Source organism: Heterocephalus glaber, unplaced genomic scaffold, assembly GCF_053883595.1.
Source record: "Heterocephalus glaber isolate CG9 unplaced genomic scaffold, H.glaber_assembly_v1.0 deba00000122, whole genome shotgun sequence".
Lineage (NCBI taxonomy): Eukaryota > Metazoa > Chordata > Mammalia > Rodentia > Bathyergidae > Heterocephalus > Heterocephalus glaber.
In genome coordinates, this window is record NW_028258138.1 from 80,955,779 (window position 1) to 80,974,730 (window position 18,952).

The 18,952-nt window shown below is 50.4% G+C and overlaps 1 protein-coding gene and 1 long non-coding RNA gene across 8 annotated transcripts in view; one reads left to right on the plus strand and one right to left on the minus strand.

Annotated features, from left to right (window-relative positions):
• The window catches only part of LOC147830526 (uncharacterized), a 28,732-nt gene extending 19,959 nt beyond the window's left edge, over nucleotides 1–8,773 (plus strand). The window contains exon 2 of the long non-coding RNA XR_015453498.1: nucleotides 8,508–8,773. This is a non-coding gene — a long non-coding RNA (uncharacterized LOC147830526). The remainder of the gene's footprint in view (nucleotides 1–8,507) is intronic.
• Nucleotides 1,844–18,952, minus strand: part of Unc13c (unc-13 homolog C) — a 456,112-nt gene continuing 439,003 nt past the window's right edge. For 6 of the 7 annotated variants that reach the window (XM_087217356.1, XM_087217351.1, XM_087217371.1 and 3 more), the window contains 3 exons: nucleotides 7,492–7,584; nucleotides 5,940–6,099; nucleotides 1,844–3,879 (listed from right to left, as the gene is read on the minus strand). In XM_087217356.1, the coding sequence (XP_087073482.1) occupies nucleotides 3,594–3,879; nucleotides 5,940–6,099; nucleotides 7,492–7,584 (539 nt within the window). In that variant the 3' untranslated portion in view covers nucleotides 1,844–3,593. Of the gene's footprint in view, nucleotides 3,880–5,939; nucleotides 6,100–7,491; nucleotides 7,585–15,248; nucleotides 15,501–18,952 lie in introns of those variants that run through there. The other variant, XM_087217374.1, reaches the window with a different exon arrangement.

The following is an 18,952-nucleotide window of genomic DNA, read 5'->3' on the forward strand; positions in this document are numbered from 1 at the left end:
CTGACAATACGAACTGTCTGGGGCTCTCCTACACTGCTGCTGGAAATGTGAGATGACAGCCACTCTAGAGAAAGTCTGAAGCTTCCTTCTTAGGAGGTCGGCTGTGTCCTCATCAAGTGATCTAGAAATCCACTGCTAGGTGTTCATCCTAACTCGGATAGGCACAGAATCCTCTACGTGAAAGTTACAGAGTTGTTCATATCTCGAAACTGGAATCAATGCAATGCCCGTTACCTGGAGAATCAGCAGGTCTTTTGTGACCAGGACCAGGACCAGGACTCAGCAGGACGAGTAGTTAACGTGGACACGTCTCACACACGGATGGCTCTCGCGTGAAGACGCCAGGCTCAGAGTGTGTATGTGACGTGACTCTTCGCATGACCCCTGGGATCATTAAGCTGCAAACCGGTAGTGCTGGCGGGTGCCGTGGGAGCAGACTGGCTGTGGCAGAGCCGTGATGGAACTTTGGTGACAGCGGCTCCCTCACCTTGGCTGCTGCAGCTGACCCTGACTAGGCCCTGTCCAAATGCAGACATGCACGCTGGGAGCAAAGTGCATGCAAATTAAATAGGCGCCAGGTAAAAATAGGTCACCGATTACTTTTTCTTTATGCCTTTGTAAATATTTTGTAACAAATATACTCATTGACTTCAAGTCATTCATTATAAGATGACTCATTATGGTTTAAGATGGTATAAAATAACATTAAGATGGGAAAACACACCAGTTAAACTATATCATGCTGAGTGATCATAAAATGTACCCTTATCCCAGAGTTGTGATAAAATGAAAAACAGGTACCTTTATATGCAAGGTGATATTCATAATTAGGAATTTATTTCCCATCAGGCCTATTGCCTTGCTCTGAGGCCCCAGGACAGAAATTGGAAGCCAGAGTCCAAGGGGCCCTTTCGGCCCCGGGCTGGTGGGTGCCCCCTGTTGCCCTGCTCTTCTGAGTGGTAGGGGTGCTGCATACCCCCATGCCACTCCCAGTTCTTGGAGAGGATTATTTTTTACTCTTCAAGTCCCACGTAAACGTTCTGTATTAGTTCACACAGTGATGAGGTAGGATAAAGAAAATCTTCCCTCAAACATTAAAAAAAAGACCAAATGAAAGACATTAAGCTAGAACTGTCATTTATAAATGCGCCTCATTAAAGCTAAATTCAATATATAAATTCTGCTAGAAATAGCAGAGCGGTTTTGATAGAGATGGCTGATTTCTTACCTTAGATAATTCAGCAGAATTCTCTTGAATAGAAAATGCTCCATTCAAGTTTTAATTACTCTGGCTGAATTTGCTTTACATGCGTGACTTCAAGCACTCATAATATGAGGTTTATGTGTAGATGAATAACAGATTTTCCTGTGGCTTTTATCTAGAGTAGGAGGGTAAATTGCTGCACATGTTGAGGAGGCATTAAAGTTGCCGGAGACTACGTGGAGCTCGTGCGGCTGCGCTTCTGGGTAGTGAACGCAAGAGGACTTGTCTGAGCACATGACCAGTTCATGTGTCTCGGGGAACAAATGTCCAGTACTCATCTCAGAATTAGCACCTGTCCCTGATGATAGCGAGTGCATATTCACACCGCCTCCATCAGTGTCTGGAGTACATTGTGTATATTTTACAAAGACAGAATCAACTGATCCCATTAAACATGCCCCATGGAGAATACCTCCTAATTTCTAAGTGATCGATGCTGCCCTGAACTGCCGTTTACCCCAATGTTTCATGCTTTATGACGTTAATGTGCTGCTATAGAACTCAAGCCAGTGTTCTGTAAAGTCATCATGAGTCATTAAGATAAATCTAGAAAATATTTTTGAAATAATTGATGAAGTCTTTTATAGTTTAAGTCCTTGTTTAATAATGTTGCGTGTTTATATGTCAAGCATTGAATTTTCTTCATGGAAGAAAATTAACAGTGTTCAACAACATGTTGGTAAATACATCAGTTCCTCCTTATTTTCAATGTCCTCATTTTGTAATGTGTAGTTGTTTCCATGAATATAATGCCTAGAATATGTTTTAGCATCTCAAATTTTCAAGAGATTTAAAGCCAAATAATGTGAAGTGTCATATAGCAAAAAGAGCCTGAGTGTTTTTATCACTCAGTGATGAGAGGATGTTGCATGAATGAAATAGGAAGGCGAACCATAACAGTAGCATTTTGTATGCTCAATACACACCTGTTTATTAATGCATATGCCAGAGGGTCGCATCATATATGCACTTGGAAAAGTTAGTAACAAAGCAATTGCCTAAGGAACACGAATTAGCCAACCCCACTGGTAGGTGTGTTTGACACTTTCATAATGGTTTGAAACAGAGGATGTGATCGCTTCTCTTGTCTATTTACAAAACACACTCAGGGTGATGGGGTTGCTTCCACTAACAGTTATGACCATAAGTTACCGATTCCAGAGCACTGGTCTGCAGCCAATGTCTATGAACAGACTCTAAAAGGCAAATCATAAAAATCCAGAAAATGTAAAACATCCACTAGTTCATAATTGAAAACCAGCCTAGGTATATTTTTGTGCACCAAGCTACATGGTTTCCCTATTATATCTGATGCCTTTTGGGCTTATAAATAACATAAATTACAAAATTGTAAGCAATTTCTCTGGAGTTCACATTTTTCACAAGATAAATGAAAACATTACTTTTGGCTTCAGTGCAATATAGACTAATGTTGCATTCAGTATAAATTGTTGAATATTTTTTAAAAGAAACGCTTAACTGATTATAGAGTTAAGCAAATAAGGAGAAAGTCATAACTGTCAGAGGGAGAAAATAACAATACAGTTGCTTACCACAGGTAACCTAAGGAACCAAATCTTCCTTTCCGCTCTGACTTTGAAAGCAGGAAGTGCGTGAGCTGAGATGTCAGGCTGTGGCAGCTGCCTCAACTCACCTGTTTAAAAAGGTGATATGACTTGGCAGTTTCATGATATGATGGAGTTTCGTCAGTATAGCAAATGTTAACAAACTATATAGGATTGCTTCGTGTAGGTTTGCTTCAACAGCATTTCTTCACAGTGATATTTCACAAAGGTTGGAAAATGGTCAACGTAAAATATTTTCCACCTTCTCTATTTTAATTTGTATTCAAAAATCATCACAATTTACCTGCATCTATAAAATTACAAATGCTCTCTAGAAGTCACCGCAGCTCTATCATGGTAGAAAAGGGTATTGGTGAGATCTCTGCAATGAAGTACGGCTAAAGAAAACAGAATCCGAGTGACAAATGCTTCCTGGTCGAGGCGAAATAAACTACTTTCACAGCCGATGGGGGCCTCCACGGCTGTGCTGTGGTTGGTTTTGCGGGTGAGAAGTGATGGATGGAGGAAACAGTTTTAAAGACATTCTTGATGTTTCCCTTTACAGCATAATTTTGGCACTTCGTGGAGCGTTTATTTCCCAAAGACCAGAAACGGTGTAAAAGTTGGGCCCGTTCCCACGTACCTGTGGCCCCGGGCCTGGTGCTGGCAACACTGACAGGGGGGCAAGGTGGCCATTCCGGGCGCACATGCAGGAGCCACGCACATGGGGGGGCGTGGTCCCAGGGGAGGCCTCTGCCTCCGCTTCAAGCGCTCTCTTCAGTGACTCTTGTTTCTGATTTAAGTCTGACAAATTCTTTAGCCACGTCATCGCCGGTCCTCTGAGAGAGAATCCTGAGGATGGTCAAGCCCGTCTCATCCATGGAGACGCTTCTCAGGAGCGGGTACCAGGCCCCGTGGCTCCCCTTTTCCTCGATGGTCTGGAGCTGGATGACGGTCATCCCAATGACGCGGTCCTCCCGGGCAAAGCAGTAGTCCTTCACCGCCAGGTGCAGCTCGTAGGCGGCCGGCTGGCTCTCCTTACTCAGAGTGCTGTGTGGGGCAGAAGCACACACTGAGGAAAGGTCCATGCACACTTCTAAAACACTGCAAGATCGCATGCATGCCTCCAGATGTTATGCTGGCCAGCAGAGAATCCCTGCATTTAACCATGGCCCTTTAAATTTTACTTAGATTCTTATATAGATAGATATTCATCTAACACAAAAGCTCTCTCTCCTCTAAATAGAAAAAATATGCGTTAGTGCCTTAAGGTGAGGCATATTGCTAGTATCGGGGATTGAATGACACGCTGTATTTACAGGCGGGGTCTCTTCCCCACATCCTGCCTGTGTGCAGAGGGGGTTCCCAGGGGAGCCAGGGTCTCAGGGGAGAATGTCCGTGTGCTTCAACATCAGTGGTGTCATCTTTACTTGGAGACCCTGAGAAGCTGTTCTGTCTCAGAGCCTGAGCTTGGGGGACAGGCGACCTCGCATTCTCACAGATGCTACACCAGACACAGATCTCGAGCCCACACCTGCAGCCAGCCTGGAGCTTGGTGTCTCCTGCGACAGAGGCCTGGCAGGAGGGACGCCGTGAACACCTCATCTGACAACAGTGAGGACGGCTGTCAGGGCAGAGCTGCTAAGGACACGAGGAGCCGACCTCCTGGACCTGACCCGTGCTCATTCTCCCAAGGATGGCTCCCGCCCTCACGATGGCACAGCTATTTGTCAGCTGTTCCGGTAACTGTTCTGCTGCTGAAACGTTTTGCAGTCAAGGTTTTGTTTCCAGGAGACACTGACAACCCAACTGTGGCTTACGCTAGATGTTCTGAGCAGTGCGAAGGAAAACTGTTCCCTCACGGGTGAGACTCATAGTGTGGGAATCTATCTTCTTTGGCACGAAAGTGCTTGGAAATGCTTCCTTCAGATCGGCAGTCCTGGTAGCACACAGTGGCCTGTCTATGTCTGTCCTGATTCCAGAGCCTGCATTTTAATGAGATGAAAGCTTGTGTGTGATCTGGGTTTTGAGCAGGGCTGCTCATGTGCTGGGTCTGTGGAGGAATAATGCAGTGGGGAGGAATGGACAGAGGGCAGGAAGTGGAGAGTGCAGAGAGAGAGCACGGCAGAGAGGCCCCGGCTGGCACCAGGCGAGCTCCTCACATTCGTGGAGGGACACACGGCCTTCAGGGAGGCAGCTACGCTTACCCTCCGTGTCTCCTCAGAATCCTATGGGCTGCTTCAGGCTAACACAGATGTAGAACCGAGTCCTCGCTGTCATTTCCTAGCCTTACGTCCCCACCTCGGTGCCCACTCTACCCAGCTGCTCAGGCCCGAACCCTAGTGGCCTCCCGCGCTCATTCCGGCCCCATGTGCCAGCCCCGGGAGGTCCACTCTGACCCCCTCGCCCTGGGCAGTGGGTGCCAGCCTGGCCCCCACGCTGGCACGGCTCCCGAAGCTCTGGCTGCCAGCTTGGCCTGGCCAGAAGGGGCCGGAGGGAGCCCAGCAGGGAGCGTGTCCTCAGAGGAGGGGCCCGGCTTCCTAGCTGTGGGCCGGGCCGGCTGGTGTGCAGCTGCTCCTGGGAGGCCACTGCTCCCTCCTGGGTCGGCTGCCTGTGGTGTCTTCACCTCCCACTTCCGTTCCCCTTCCTCTCCCTCCTCCTCTTCCTCCTCCTCCTCCTCCTCTGCGCCCCCAGCGGTGAAGCCCACATCCTTCCATTCCTAAGTCCCACTGGGACTGAGCCGACTGAAGGTCCCTGGCATGCAACCTGCTCTCCATTCTCCCCAGTTCAGGCAGGGCCTGAGTCGGACCCGGATCCAGCCCAGCCCTGAGGCGGGGTCATGCCCCTGACTCTGCGCTCGCTCTGATCTCTGTGGAGGCTTTGCTACCACAGAACTTTCTAGGACCTTCTAGAGGTAAAGGGTGTCCAATAGGGTCCCCAACAGTAGAGCATCTGCTCCTGTGACTCTGCCTCACTGTGGGCAGAGGAAGGGAACCCCTGTGCTTCCTGCCTTGCCATGGCCCAGAGCCTCCAGCCTGTCAGCTTCGCTTTCCTCAGCCCTCTCCCTGCCAGGTCCCCCAGTCAAGACACAGGGGCTGCTGTGGACTCACAACTGGAAGGTCTCATTGTACTTGGGTGACCATGTGTTGCTCTTCGTCTTCGTGCCTTGCTTTCTCTTCTTGTCTCCCAGGTTGGGTCCCAGCATGCAGACTTCCACAAAGGGCCGGAACATCGCTGTGGTCTGCCAGTGCAGGTCGTTAATAGCAATCACTGAAATCCAAAATGGAAAGGCAAAGGGAATGTGAAAGCGTAGCCAATAAATGTGAGGAAACTTAGCTTCCTCCTTGTGGTCATTATACTAAAGTTTTTATTTTTAAAAGTGACTTCTGAAGTCATAGCTTTCCTTTGGTAATGCCCCAATCCCAATAACATGCAAAAGTCCTGGGAGAAGACAGCTGATTCTCCCCAGGCTCACTGGACTTTCACTCCCCGCCGTGCCGCAGTGCTGTCTGCCTCTTTAGAAGTCAGCGCTGCTCTTTAGGTGGAACCATGGTGCTCTCATGCTAAAAACTGAGATGTGTTCATCACGAAATGTGTAGAAGATACATTGGAAATTGGTTAATATAAAAATCTAACTTTGCCTTTCAGAGGCAATGAATCAATATTTAATTTCGGTACTTTCAATATTTATTTTTGCAAAAAATGGGATCACAGTGTATTGCAGTCCTGTGAGCAGCTGTATTTGTAAAGTCCACCTCGGGCATCTGACTCATGCCCTGCCTGCCAAGTGCAAGCCAGGGCCACCATGTGGACGTCTACCCGGCAACTGGACTGCCCAACACCGCCCGCCTCCCAGCTCTAGGCAGGTGGACATTGAAGATGGCACCCTTGGGACAGTGTCTTAGACGTGCAAGTGCAAAGGACAATGAAACCATGCCATCTGTGATAGTCACAAAGTATTCTTCAAAGCCTTGGTGAAGGGCACTGATGTGATGCAGTCACATCCATTTATCTACGTCCCTGCACCATCTGCCTCAGACCCTGGCCTTGTCACTGTTAGAGTACCAGTGTGCACCATGTGACAAAACATGGTGTGGGTCAAAGTGGGCAGTTAAAGGCCAAGTCTGTAATGAAACAAAAATAGAACATGGGTATAATGAGCAAAATGGTAACCCTTAAATTTCACCTTTGAAATGCCCTCTGCATTTGGCTGTTTTTACAGTATTAATCCAATAAATTGACACACTTACAACAGACAGCTTGCTTCTAATTATAGAAAAAAGAAATAAGTATATAAATTATGAGACTAGTAAGAACATTCTGACTTGACCTTGAAGTTCACAAGTTATAGCACCAATCACAGTACCAATTTTCAGAGAATATCAATACCACAGTACCAACCACAGGATATAAACAGCTTTGAAAGTTAGCCACCAATGGACTTGAACCATTCAGATCTTCTGAATAATGTAGTCTAGTATGTGCCATTGATATTTTTGGTTTTAAGTCAAAGCTGTGGCTTTCTGAAGAAATTCTCAGCACATCCTATGATGATTTGATGTGTATTTTATAAGTAGACACAAGAATAATCATCTTCTCATATCATGACTGCTGTGGGGGTGAAGGGCTCAGGGCTGCTTGGTATCTGAACGTGACCACTACCTTTCACGGTGACCTTGTGCTCGCCGGTGCCTGGGGTGGCTGCGATGTCCACGTGGACAGAGATCTGGCCCACGGCGTCCTTGGAGGAGCGGCCTGCAAGGAAGCAGAGGTCAGTCCTGGCCTCTGGGATCCCTTCGGGGCGACACCCAGTGCTCTGTGCCCGGTAGCCAGGCTGGGCTGGGGTGAACAGCCTGTCTGGTCAGAGCTCGTCCTGAGTGTGACTGGCTTTCACAGCACTTCCGGCCAGGCAGTTTGGGGCCCAGATGGCGTGGCTCTGAGCCCACTAAGCTGGAGCTTCCGATGGACCCCAGAACTCAGGCACCTTAGGTGGAGATCACTGTGGCAGGAACTCACTTTGCCCCGTGTTTCATGAAGCTCTGCCTGTCACTCAGGCACAGGGCACATGGCTGCTGAATTCTCACCTTTGATAAGAACCTCTCTATACCGTGACATGCCCGTGCACTGGGGACATGAAGAGGACCCTGCAGGGCGCCTGCCCTCATGAAGCTCACAGTGGGCCAGCAGAGGCCAGGCCCTAAAGACCATACTGTGATCCAACAGACCCATGCCATGCACAGGAGGTATGAAGAGGAGGAGTGGACTCTGTGTGCAAGCTAAGGTTTAGACATGCTGCACTGGAAACTGCCTGTGAGTTGGAGTCAGAGCTTACATTCTGCTCACAGCCTGGACAGTTGCTGTGTTCTTTAGTCTCAGTTTTCTTATTTGTAAAGTGAAGATAACACCAATACATACTCTTTATATATATATATATTTTTGTTGTAGTGCAGGGGATTGAATCCAGGGCCTTTGTGCTAAGCTACATCCCCAACCCTTTTTATTTATTGAGACACGGTCTTGCTAAGTTGCCTATCCTCCTGCCTCAGGCTCCCACAGTGCTGGGATTCCAGGCAGCCACTTGTATACACACACGCAGTAATGTATCATTAAGGAACATACCCCTTTTCCACAAATTGGAACATATATGTGAATTATTCCTCTTACCTCTATCTTTTCAGCTAAAAATATATGATGGAGGTGATTGCATTTCAGCCTCTGTGAAGCTGCCATGTTTTCTTCTGTGGCCTGGAATGTCACAGCCCTCACTACAAAGGAAGTGTTCGACTTACTTGAAAATGACTGAAGTGATTACTTGAAATGATTCCCTATTTGAAGATGAATCACTGAGATGCTTATAAACATTGCAATATTTAAAATAGCACAATGTCTAAGACATTCATAATGTTTGGCCTTTAACCTATTAAATGGGTACATTGTAACTTGACCACTTTCGGTTGTTGCCAATTTCTCACTGCCGTAACCTGTCTTTCAGTACGGAAGTGTGTGGTTGCCCTCCCTCCCCTGTCTCCCTCCTCTCTACCGCGACAATCACCACCTCAGAGGGCTGCAGAGGGCCGAGGGCCTGGCCAGCCGAGGAGCAAGCCCCTAAGCCTGACCAGTCTGCACAGTGCACATGCCCAGCATGGTCTCACCCCTGACCCTGAAGGACACTGGCGGAGCCTCCCATCCAAGCTGCCTTCCTGTTTTCTCATGTACTTCAGTCCTATTTTACAGTTTCCTTCACGTACATGTTAAAAAGTTTGTTCCTAGCTATTTTATCTTATCCTATTTTAAGTTGGATTATTTTTCCATTACAACTTGTACTAGGAAGGCTAATAATTTTTGCACATTAATTTTTATCTAGATGACTGAATTTTTAATAAAAGATTTTAATTAATCTTTTGAGATCTACAGGTATATAATCATGCTTTCAATAAGGGAAATGCCTCTTTTTATTTCTCACCTTGCTAATTTTGGGGCTGTATACTTCTACAGCTGCAATGCCCGTTAGAAGTGGACATGTTCGTCATTGTCCAGTATCTCTAAATTCCCTCCCACTCTGCCCTTGCCCGCAGACCCATCTGTGTGAACACGCACAGTCTGCCACACTCCAGCATCGTGGCTTTGGTCACGGTGCCTGGGCTGGAGACGGGGGAGGGAGGGCAGTCCACTATGCTTCTGGCCTCTTCTATTCCACCCATGCTTTGCCAGCGGCTTCTTTGTTGACTCTCCTCCAGTAATCCTCGTCTCGGCTGCCCTCTGACTCCTGCTGGGGTCCTGATTAGTAAGCTGTCGTCATCGATTTGCTCCTAAGTGTAGCAGGAATGCTTCCAGTATCTTCCAAAGTTCTTGGGTTGTGTGGATCAGTGAGCATCTCTGGCAGTGAGTGGGGAGGACGAAAGATGCAGACAGCAATGCTCTGAGACTTTGTTATGGTGTCTTGGGGAGAACGTACTCAGGAGGTTCTGGAGGCCGAGTGGGAACTCATGTTGTAGGTAAAAGGCGATGGAAGACAGCACATGTGCCCAAACATGGGTGCACGAAGCAGGCCGGTGCGTCTGGAAGTGGCGAGCTCAGTGTGGATGGGCACAGATGTGGGGATGTCAGACATTGGAAGCCTGAGGCCATTCACCCTAGAGCTGCTCAGAATCCCCTTAGGTTTCTGGTCCTGAGTAGTCTAGGCAGCGAGTCTGAGGAAGAAGCCTTCTGACCTCTGTTAGCCTCACCCTCACCACTGTTCTCTTTGAAAAGCCACACAGCTGCGCCTCATCACTCCGAGGATCAGGTCCCGGGCCCCACCTTTCTCGGGGACCCTCTGCTCACCTTCAGCTGCAATGCCCCGCTGGCATGCGTAGCTGTCCTGGACAAGTTATTCCAGCTTCCACGATTACATCAAGAAAGGCTGCATGTTTGTAACACCCTTTCTCCATTACCCTAGGAAGCCCACTCAAACATCTCTACTACTTACTCAGTTCTTGTATTTTACTCTAAAAACTCTTTAATTATATTCTCGATTGACTCTAATGTTGCATACAATAGTACAAAGACTCGGGGCAACAGAATCTGGCTGGCCTGGTTATGAATCTGCTCCCTGTCACTCATCAGCACTTAATTAAAACTCCATGAACTGTCACTTCCTGATATTTAAATGGAGATAAAAACCATATATCTGGGGGCATTGTTGTACAGCTAGAAAGATCACACTTCACAAAGACGTACATTATGTTTCATGCACATAATAGCTGTGGAGTCAGTGTTTATAATGATAACAGTTTAATACTTAATAAGAAAACGACTCAAGATTTTTGGATCCCTTGAAGATTCATGCATAAAACCACATATAAAATTATGCAACACCCCTGAGGAGATCATGCTGGTCTGCATCAAAGACCACAAAAGTTTTCTTCCACAGCTCAGGATTCTGACTTTGTTCACTAAGATTTCCCTGGTGGCCACAACAGAGATGTCACAAACCTGTCCCCTTGCTGATGTAAACGCGTGGATCAGTCACGAGCCTGTGAAGCGCATGACTTTGATAGCTTCCAAACACTATTGCTGAGACCAGAGTTAGCCAGGAAAGGCCGCTCAGCGACACAGAGTGGTGTGGCTGGTGGCTATCAGAGAGCCGGCTGCTAGGGTGTGAAGAGAAAGGGTCCTTGTAAGTTAGCACAGCCATTGAGGAAAGCCGTGTGAAGGGTCCTTAAGAAATAAAACTAGAACTAATCCCACTGCCGGGAATATTTCCAACAGAAATGAAGTCAGTTTGTCAAAGAGTCACGTGCTTTGTGAGCATTAAACACAAATGAAAAAACCAGAGACAGGCGCACCCCCACTGAGCACTTGACGGCAGCCAAGAACTGCAAACAACGTGGGTTTAACGGGAATGGGGACCTATCCGCCACGTGATGCTGCTCTGCCACAAAAAGAATGAAACTTGTGATCTGGACCGAGCTGGAGGGCCTGGAAGATCATTAAGTGAGATGGGCCAGCACCGAAAAACAAGGGTCTCATTAGTAGGCAGAACTTTCCGAGGTGATCGCCTGCAATCTGAGTCGAGTGGGAGTAGGGGTGCCAGCTGCCAGGAGAGCAGGGGGCTAGAAGGGGCGGGGAAAGAGGCGCAGTGGGGCGGAGTCGTGGAAGGAGCAGGGAGTCGTGGTGTGCCGTCACAGGGCCAGTCTGAGAAGGCCATGTATCTAGGGAAAGGCTTGGAAGGTTCTCAGCCTCAGGAGAGGAGCAGCGTTGGCCGAGACAGATGCGTGTGACTGTGTTAAGTATCACACACAGTGAACTCGTGCACTGAAACACGCGTACGCCTCCCACTCGAATCCTTACGCCCATATATATCAACTCTAAAAGAAGGAGGAAAACAGGCGGCTGTAGGTTTCTGTTATGTGAAGGGTGGGCGCCTGCCAGTGCTGGGACTGAGGCTCAGACCTCTACGGCGGGCGGGCGGCCTTGTGTACATTACTGGACGGCGGAAAGTGGCAAGCGATGATGGCCAAACTGTAGCTTCAGCAGGTTTATAGATTAGAAAACCCTTCACCAAAGCATCAGTGGGAGGTGTCATTTCTTCTGAAAAACAGGTAATCCCCAGCTTCCACTGTGCTGTTGTGGAATGTGGGAGACTCCAAGTAGAACATGTAAATCTAATTAGGACAAAGGGAGAGTTTCGAGTGACGCCCTTGTGTGTGAGGACTTGATGCTGCTCAAGTTGGCTGAGTGGACAGCAGCCTCTCCTCCTCCTGACAGAACAGCCAACGTACAGCTGTGCTGCTGCACTGTGAGGCAACCCACCAGGGAGAAAACGAAATCAGAGCCATGAGAACCCTGTGCAACTTGGAGCCTGGGATAAAAGCATTAACAGTATCTGCCACCCAGCTCCTCAGCCACGGCTGAGGAGAGCGAGAGAGCAGCCCCTCGAGCCATCAGCCTGCTGTGGGCAGCCCGAGCTCCTACACAGTCTGGATAACTCAGCTTGTCCACACTGTCCCAGTCAACACCCAGGGCGTGGAGGCCAGGAGGGTCTTGGGAAGGAAGCTGTTGTCTGACTGCTGACTGCTCACTCACTCCTCACTCACTCCCCTGCATAGCCCCCTCCTGGGGCCCCGTAGACACCCCACCACATGAGCTCCAGAGACCCCAACCTGGCCAGGGGGAGTCACTCTGGCTGAGGCTTCCGGTGTCCTCCCTGGAAGGGGCGGTTGCTATGAGATGGAGGGAATAGGGGAGGCACTCAGAAGACTGATTTTAATAAAGCTAAAGGAGAGCCGAGAGGAGGCAGATAAACAGTTAAATAAAATTAGGAAGCCAACGCAGGATACATGTAAGAAATTCAGCAACAAGATTCTGAAAAAGAACCAAGTGGAAATCTGGGAAATGAAGAGCTTGATGCACAATAAAAAATACAGCTGAAAGCCTAAACAACACACGACACCAAGCGCTAGAAAGTATGTCCTCCCAATCCGAGGTCATGAGGATGAAGTTAAGGGCACAGGAAATCCATTAAATGACATAATAGAGCACTTGCCTAACTGTGGCAGAGACGTGGGTATCCACATATGGGAGGCTCACAGGACCCTGAGTAGACACACGGTGATAATGATCTTCAGCAGGCATGCTATTGTCTAACTTTCAAAAGCACAAGAAAAGGAACTTGAAAATGTTCAGGAGAAAAGCCCCAAGTAACATTTAAGGGTATCATATTAGACTCAAAGCAGATCTATCAGCACAGACTAGAATAATGTACCTGCCCCTGTAACTTCTAACCACAAATGCTCTCCCAGCAGCCTCAGAGGGCCCTGGCGGACCAGAGAGAGTGCTGGTCCCCAGACTGCGGTGCAGCTTGAGGCCATAATGTTGGGCGGAGTAAATCAGCCACAAAGCTTAAATATGGCATGGTTTCTCTCACTCAGATAAAACCCCTTTGATCTAGCAATTTCTTTTCTATGAACCTGTCTTATAGAAATATTAGCACAAGGGCACAAAGGTGTACGACTAACATTCTGTTATAAGGTGTAAACATCAGACAACCTATGTTTATAAGCGGTGAAACAGCGAGTGTAGTGCGATGTGTCTTACGAAGTGCGATGAACTCACACAGAAGAGTGAGGGAAACCTGTACGTAAGACATGAAGCGAAGTGTACAAAACCAAACCGCAGGACAGTGCGCACGTTCCCTGTGGCTGGGCCCTGTGAGTCGCCCCGAGTAACTGAGCCTGGGGTGGACACTGGATGACGGATGTGCTGGCTTTTCCACCACACGCGTTCACGTTACCCGAATTGCTTCAGTGAGCAGCTACCATTTGTTAATTAAAGTGCTTGAACATATAAACAAAAGAACTAGATGACCGGAGCAGGACAGCACCCACCCTGGGGTCCCCTCTCTCTGAGGACTTACTGCACGGAGGAGCAGTCACTGACCAGGGCCTTACCGCCTGCCAGGTGGGTGTCGGGCTCAACTCGCTGAGGCCGTGGAGTGGGTTACTGAGCAGAGCATGTCCACAGGGACCCCATGGTAGCCGCCTGGTGACAGCAGAGTCAGAACCAGCACCCCTGCAGTGAACAGCCAAAGGTGTCCACCGGGAAGAACGCTTGGGAAGTGGCAGCAAAACCCAGTTTAAAAACAAACAGATCGCCTTTGTTGTGCAGCACGATGGAAAGGGCCCGCGGAGATGACGCCCAGGAAATCCTGGTGGTGGGGAAAAGCCAGGAAAACAAGAAGGCCGGGTTGGAAGAGTGCAGCACAGCCCCACTGCTGCCTGGAGGCCCCTACTCTGCAGGGCGGACACACACAGGGTAACTCCTCTGGAGAAGGCTGCGGGCTGGGAGTGGTCTGCTCCAACCCTGCCACCCGGAGCTGGGCTAGTCCAGCGTCCTTGGGTCAGCACAGCGCAAGAGATGAGGAGCTGTGAAGGCCAGCACGAGGAGCCTTTGTCGGGAGAAACACAGGGAACAGTGGACGGGCGTGAAGGACGGAGCCCAGGTTCTCTGCCTCCGGTCACCACACAGAGCTAAGCCAGGGCTCCGCAACCAGGCGGAGTGAGAATACAGGCTGAAAGCAAATGAAACAAACAGGATCTACTCATCTGCTATCCTTCTGTTAGACCCCACGCCTTGGTGGGTGTCACGGGAAACAGAGACCCAAAATGGAACATCCGTGCACTGCAGTTCCTGCCTCCCGAGAAGCAGAATAAAAGACACACAGGAACTTTACTGGAAGATAGCGTTTTTCACTGTGAAAGATCTGGTCTGAATCCTGCCTCTCCCGCGCTCTGGCTGTGGCCGTGGGAGATCGGTCCCTGCGGCTTCTCCAGGCCGCGCTGCCTTTACCCACGGAGCGGACGGGCGCGTTCTTCTCACAGGATTGATTCGGAGCGCAAGGCGGGGAGACATGGCCGCTTCCTGTCGGAAGCACGCGGGTGTGGGCGCTCCTCTGCACACCGGAAACAGCTGCTGCTGGGCCAGCTCCGCCTCCCCGGTTCACGGGAGAAGGAACGGAAGGCGCCACAGTGCAGGGTCAGCTGCACTCCGGGCTGCTGTGGCACGTTTCACAGTGAGCAAATGCAGCCATAAATGTTAATTCCTCTTTTACGCCCTTTGTTTTGATGTGGATAAAATGTTCTAATTTGTTCTAAAATTCCATTTCATATGTATAGGAGACTTTAATACTTGTATATGTTGTTTTGAGGGAGAGTATCTAGTATGCACTAATTTTTTTAGTACATGTGCTGCCAAAGTGAGCATACATTAATTTTATTTAAGCTAAAATTTAGATTTGATTAAGCAGAATAATTTAATCATCTACTATCATGGTAATACTTATTTTCTTTCAAAACTTTTGAACATCAACTGATAAGTGGAGAGAAACTGACATTTTAAAAATTTAAACAAAGTGAATGGAGTACCTACTTTTGAAGAGGTCTCAAGGTTTGAAGTAGACACAGAAATACAAAAGCACCTGTTTGTCTGAAGCCACGAGGGGGAAAACCTAACCAAGAAGTAACTTCCAAAGATCGTCCTCTTTACAGCTGTTGTCACCGTAACAAGGGCCTAAGGTCAGCAGCGCTGAGGATGCCCAGGTAGGGATAGCATTAAAAATATTTTCTCTGGGCTGGGGATTTAGCTCAGTGGTGTCACCGCCTCTCGCAAGCACAAGGTCCTGAGTTCCATCCCTGGTAATGCAAAAAAAAAAAAAAAATAATAATTTTCTCCTTCTAGAGAAAATGAACTCGAGTCTAAAAAAGAGCAGACACGCATGAAAAAGCAGTACTGAGCACGCATGAGGGCTCAGAAGCAGCTGAAACGCTGGCTTCTCATGGCTCCTGTGGCTCCAAATCTCCTCTACCTGGGGCTTGGTCCAAACGGGACACTGGCAGCGACCTTCCAGTCTGGTCCGGCTCTGCTGGCCCCGCAGGAGTCCCACCTCCACCCCAGTCCACACTGCCTGCGCTTACAGTGCAGGCTGTGCCGTTAACTGGACACTGCCCCCCTTTAAAACCAAAGTCAACTTGCATGTACATCTCCTAAAGGTTAAAGAGAGTACATGAAGTGACGCTGCAGGCAGACACTTTCTCCAACCAACCTCTCCACGGGGAAGATTTCTTCTTTGATACAACTTCATTTTAATTCATGTAAAGCTGTAAGTATGTTCTGAGTTTGGTTATTTCTATAAAACACCGGTGTCATGGCTTGGATCTAAAGTGCCCCCAAAGGCTCTGTAGGAGGGGTGCCTGGCTCTCGGGCGTGGGGCCACCACTGACCTGACCCACAGTCCACGGGAGTGGCTGGGTGGTGGTCACTGGGTGGCCGGAGGGCAGTGTCCTCGTCCCGCCACCCCACCCTGTGCCCTGCTTGCTGGCTGCCCTGCCGAGCCCTTCCCTCCACCGAGACGTTTCTACAGAGCTCCACGGACTGAAAATGGGAGCGGAAACAAACTCCTCCTTCAAGCTTTGGGTGGTGGATATTTTGTCCCGGAGATGGGAAAGGCTCTAAAAGCGCCTGTGTCCGCTGTGTGACTCGCAGACTTCGAGGCCAGGGAGGGCAGGGTGTGTGAAAACCCCTGGCAGTCATGGGCCAGCGTGGCTCAGGGAGTGAGTGGCTGTGGCTTCCAGGGAGTCAGAGCCCAGGGCAGGCTCAGGACCCCTGCCTGTGAGGAAGGGGGAGCCCTGCCCACCCTGGGAGCCCGGATTTGGATTTGGGCTCGGTCCTTCATTGTACCTTAGCCAGTCACCAAACACAAGGTGCCTCTGTCTGAGAGACTGATGTGGCTTAGATTGGCAAGTCACTGGAAACAGAGTGGACCCCGGCAGAGTTTTGGGGTGCAGCCACAGTGCCAGCTGGCTGTGTTCCGGGGTCTGAGTGTGTCACCAGAGCAGGGGTCCCCTCAGCAGCCCCAGGGGATGGGGCACCTTTTGGGGGTCAGCAGTGGGGAAACAGCCACTCCCTGCGCGGCCGCCTGGACCCCGAGTCTGAGGCAGAGGACTGGGTGCTCCACAGCTCTGCCCTCCTGCGCCTGCGGTGACTTCCAGGTCCCTCCCCGCTTCGCTGCCCAGGGCCAGATCCCAGCCCTGGCTGGGGACACGCTGGGGTGGAGCCCTGCTGATGCTGCCTCTCTCAGGCGGAGTGAGTGAGGCTGCCTGCCGTAGGGAGGCCCAGGCCAGAGGGCTCCCAGGGCTCCTAGGGTCCCTTTTGCTAATTGATCTCTCTTGCTGATCTCTCTCTGCTGTCCATCCTGAAGACAGTGCTCTTCAGCAGCCTCTCAGAATAATGACACCGGAGCCACTTCCTGGACACCGCGGGTACTGCTGCCCTGTGCTAGCCACAGAAGGCCATGTTCAGAGAGGAATATGACGCCACCAGAAACAGCGGGCTTCTTATGAGATGAAGGTCAAAGGAGTCAGCCCTGGCCAGGCAGCCATAATCAGAGTCATGTCTTCTCTTGGAGAAGCAGGGAGGCCCCAGGAAGGTGACCCAGGGGATGGAGACATGGGACATGAGAGACCCTGAGTGGTCACCACGCCAGCCCAACTGTTCACAAGCAAATCTGCACACAAACCCCGACGTGACAATGGTGGCTTCTCCTAACTGAAGAGCAAAGTGCAATTTCAGGTGTTTGTTTTCTTAATTGGAAAATTATTAAGAACAATCTACAAGCATTAGATACACAACCGAGTGCAGTTCTGCTCAGGTGTCGTGGGTGACGGCACTCTGATGTCGTCTGAAACAAGCATGCCGCACTGTGGTGTCCCACTCAGCGCATATGGTGCCAGGACGGGGTGGGGACGGATGGGAGGGGTGGGCGGAGCTAGGACTTGGGGTAGACAGGTCTGCACCGGGTTGCAGAAGGCTCGGGGTGGGGTCCACCAGGGCCACGCGCACACTGTGCGCCGTCCGTCTAGACAGGCATGCCTGTCCCTGGGCCATGGCCAGCCACGGCAGGCGTGCGGCCGGCCTCGCTTGGCGCTTGGGTGCGGTGTTAGGGACACACTGATTTTCCGGGCGTGGCTGAGGGCGGATGCGACCCTACAGATCTGTTCCTGGCCGCAAGTTGGCCGGGATGAGAGGCGAGATGGGGCGTCTTCCGCACACAGAATAGACATGTTCCCCGGAGCTCCTAGCAAAGCGATTTTCTGAGTAGCAAGGAGTTTTCTGACTAAAAGTTTAAGACTGTGACCTGTCAGAAGTGCATTCGCGATGACAGAGAAGAGTCGCGGTCAGGAGGCCACCGACAGGACAGGCCAGGCCAGGTCTGCACCACGGCGCTTGTGACAGCAGAGGCGGGCAGGAGGGAGGGACGTGGGGCTGGCTCCCCGACATGCCCATAGCCAGGGCTGGGCGGGTGACCCGAGTGAGTCCGGCACCAGGGGGTCGCACGCGAATCTCTGGCACTGAGCAGGCGCAGCCCGGCACCCCGCTCCTCCGCGAGGGAACACGACAGGGAAGGGAGGCGCAGACCCACAGGACCCAGGCAGCAAGGAAGCCGCGGTCCCTGGACCCTCCACGCACTGAGCCCCGCAAGGACGGCCAGACAGGGCCTGCACAGTCAGGCCGCGGCGGCAGGGCGGGGGCTTCCGGTGGCCCGCACAGGTCACCCGCTGACCTCGGTGTCTTGCCCTCTTTTTCCTGTGGCTCCCTGCTCTGTGCTGTGTTTTACAACAAGGGGCAGAAGGCAATACAACTTCAAAATAAAAATGTCGAAATATCCTATGTGCTGCACTTTATAATGAAAGAAAACTCATGAGTATGAGGTATCCACAAAACAATCTTGGAGAGGAACTGCTGGGATGGCTGCCCGCCCGCCGGGGCCGTGGGCCTGTCCTGCTTCCTGTCTCAGCTCGGGGGCAGGTGTAGTGGGCCCAGGGCGCCAGGCCAGCTCCTCAGCGCTCTGCCCTCCTTCCCGCTTGCGGAACGATCTCCGGTGCCCACACGGAATGAGAAACAACTGTGTTTATTACTCCAGGTGGCGTGTTAACGAGCTATTTTGGTAATTAAAGTTTTCAGAAATAGTCTCCCTCCACTTCCAGGCTGGAAAGCTCCCGGGAAGCCACCGGGTTTGCTTCCTTGGAGGCCTTCTAGGCCCTGGGCCTGGGAGGGCAATCGGTCCTCCGGCTGCGGAGGGTCAGAG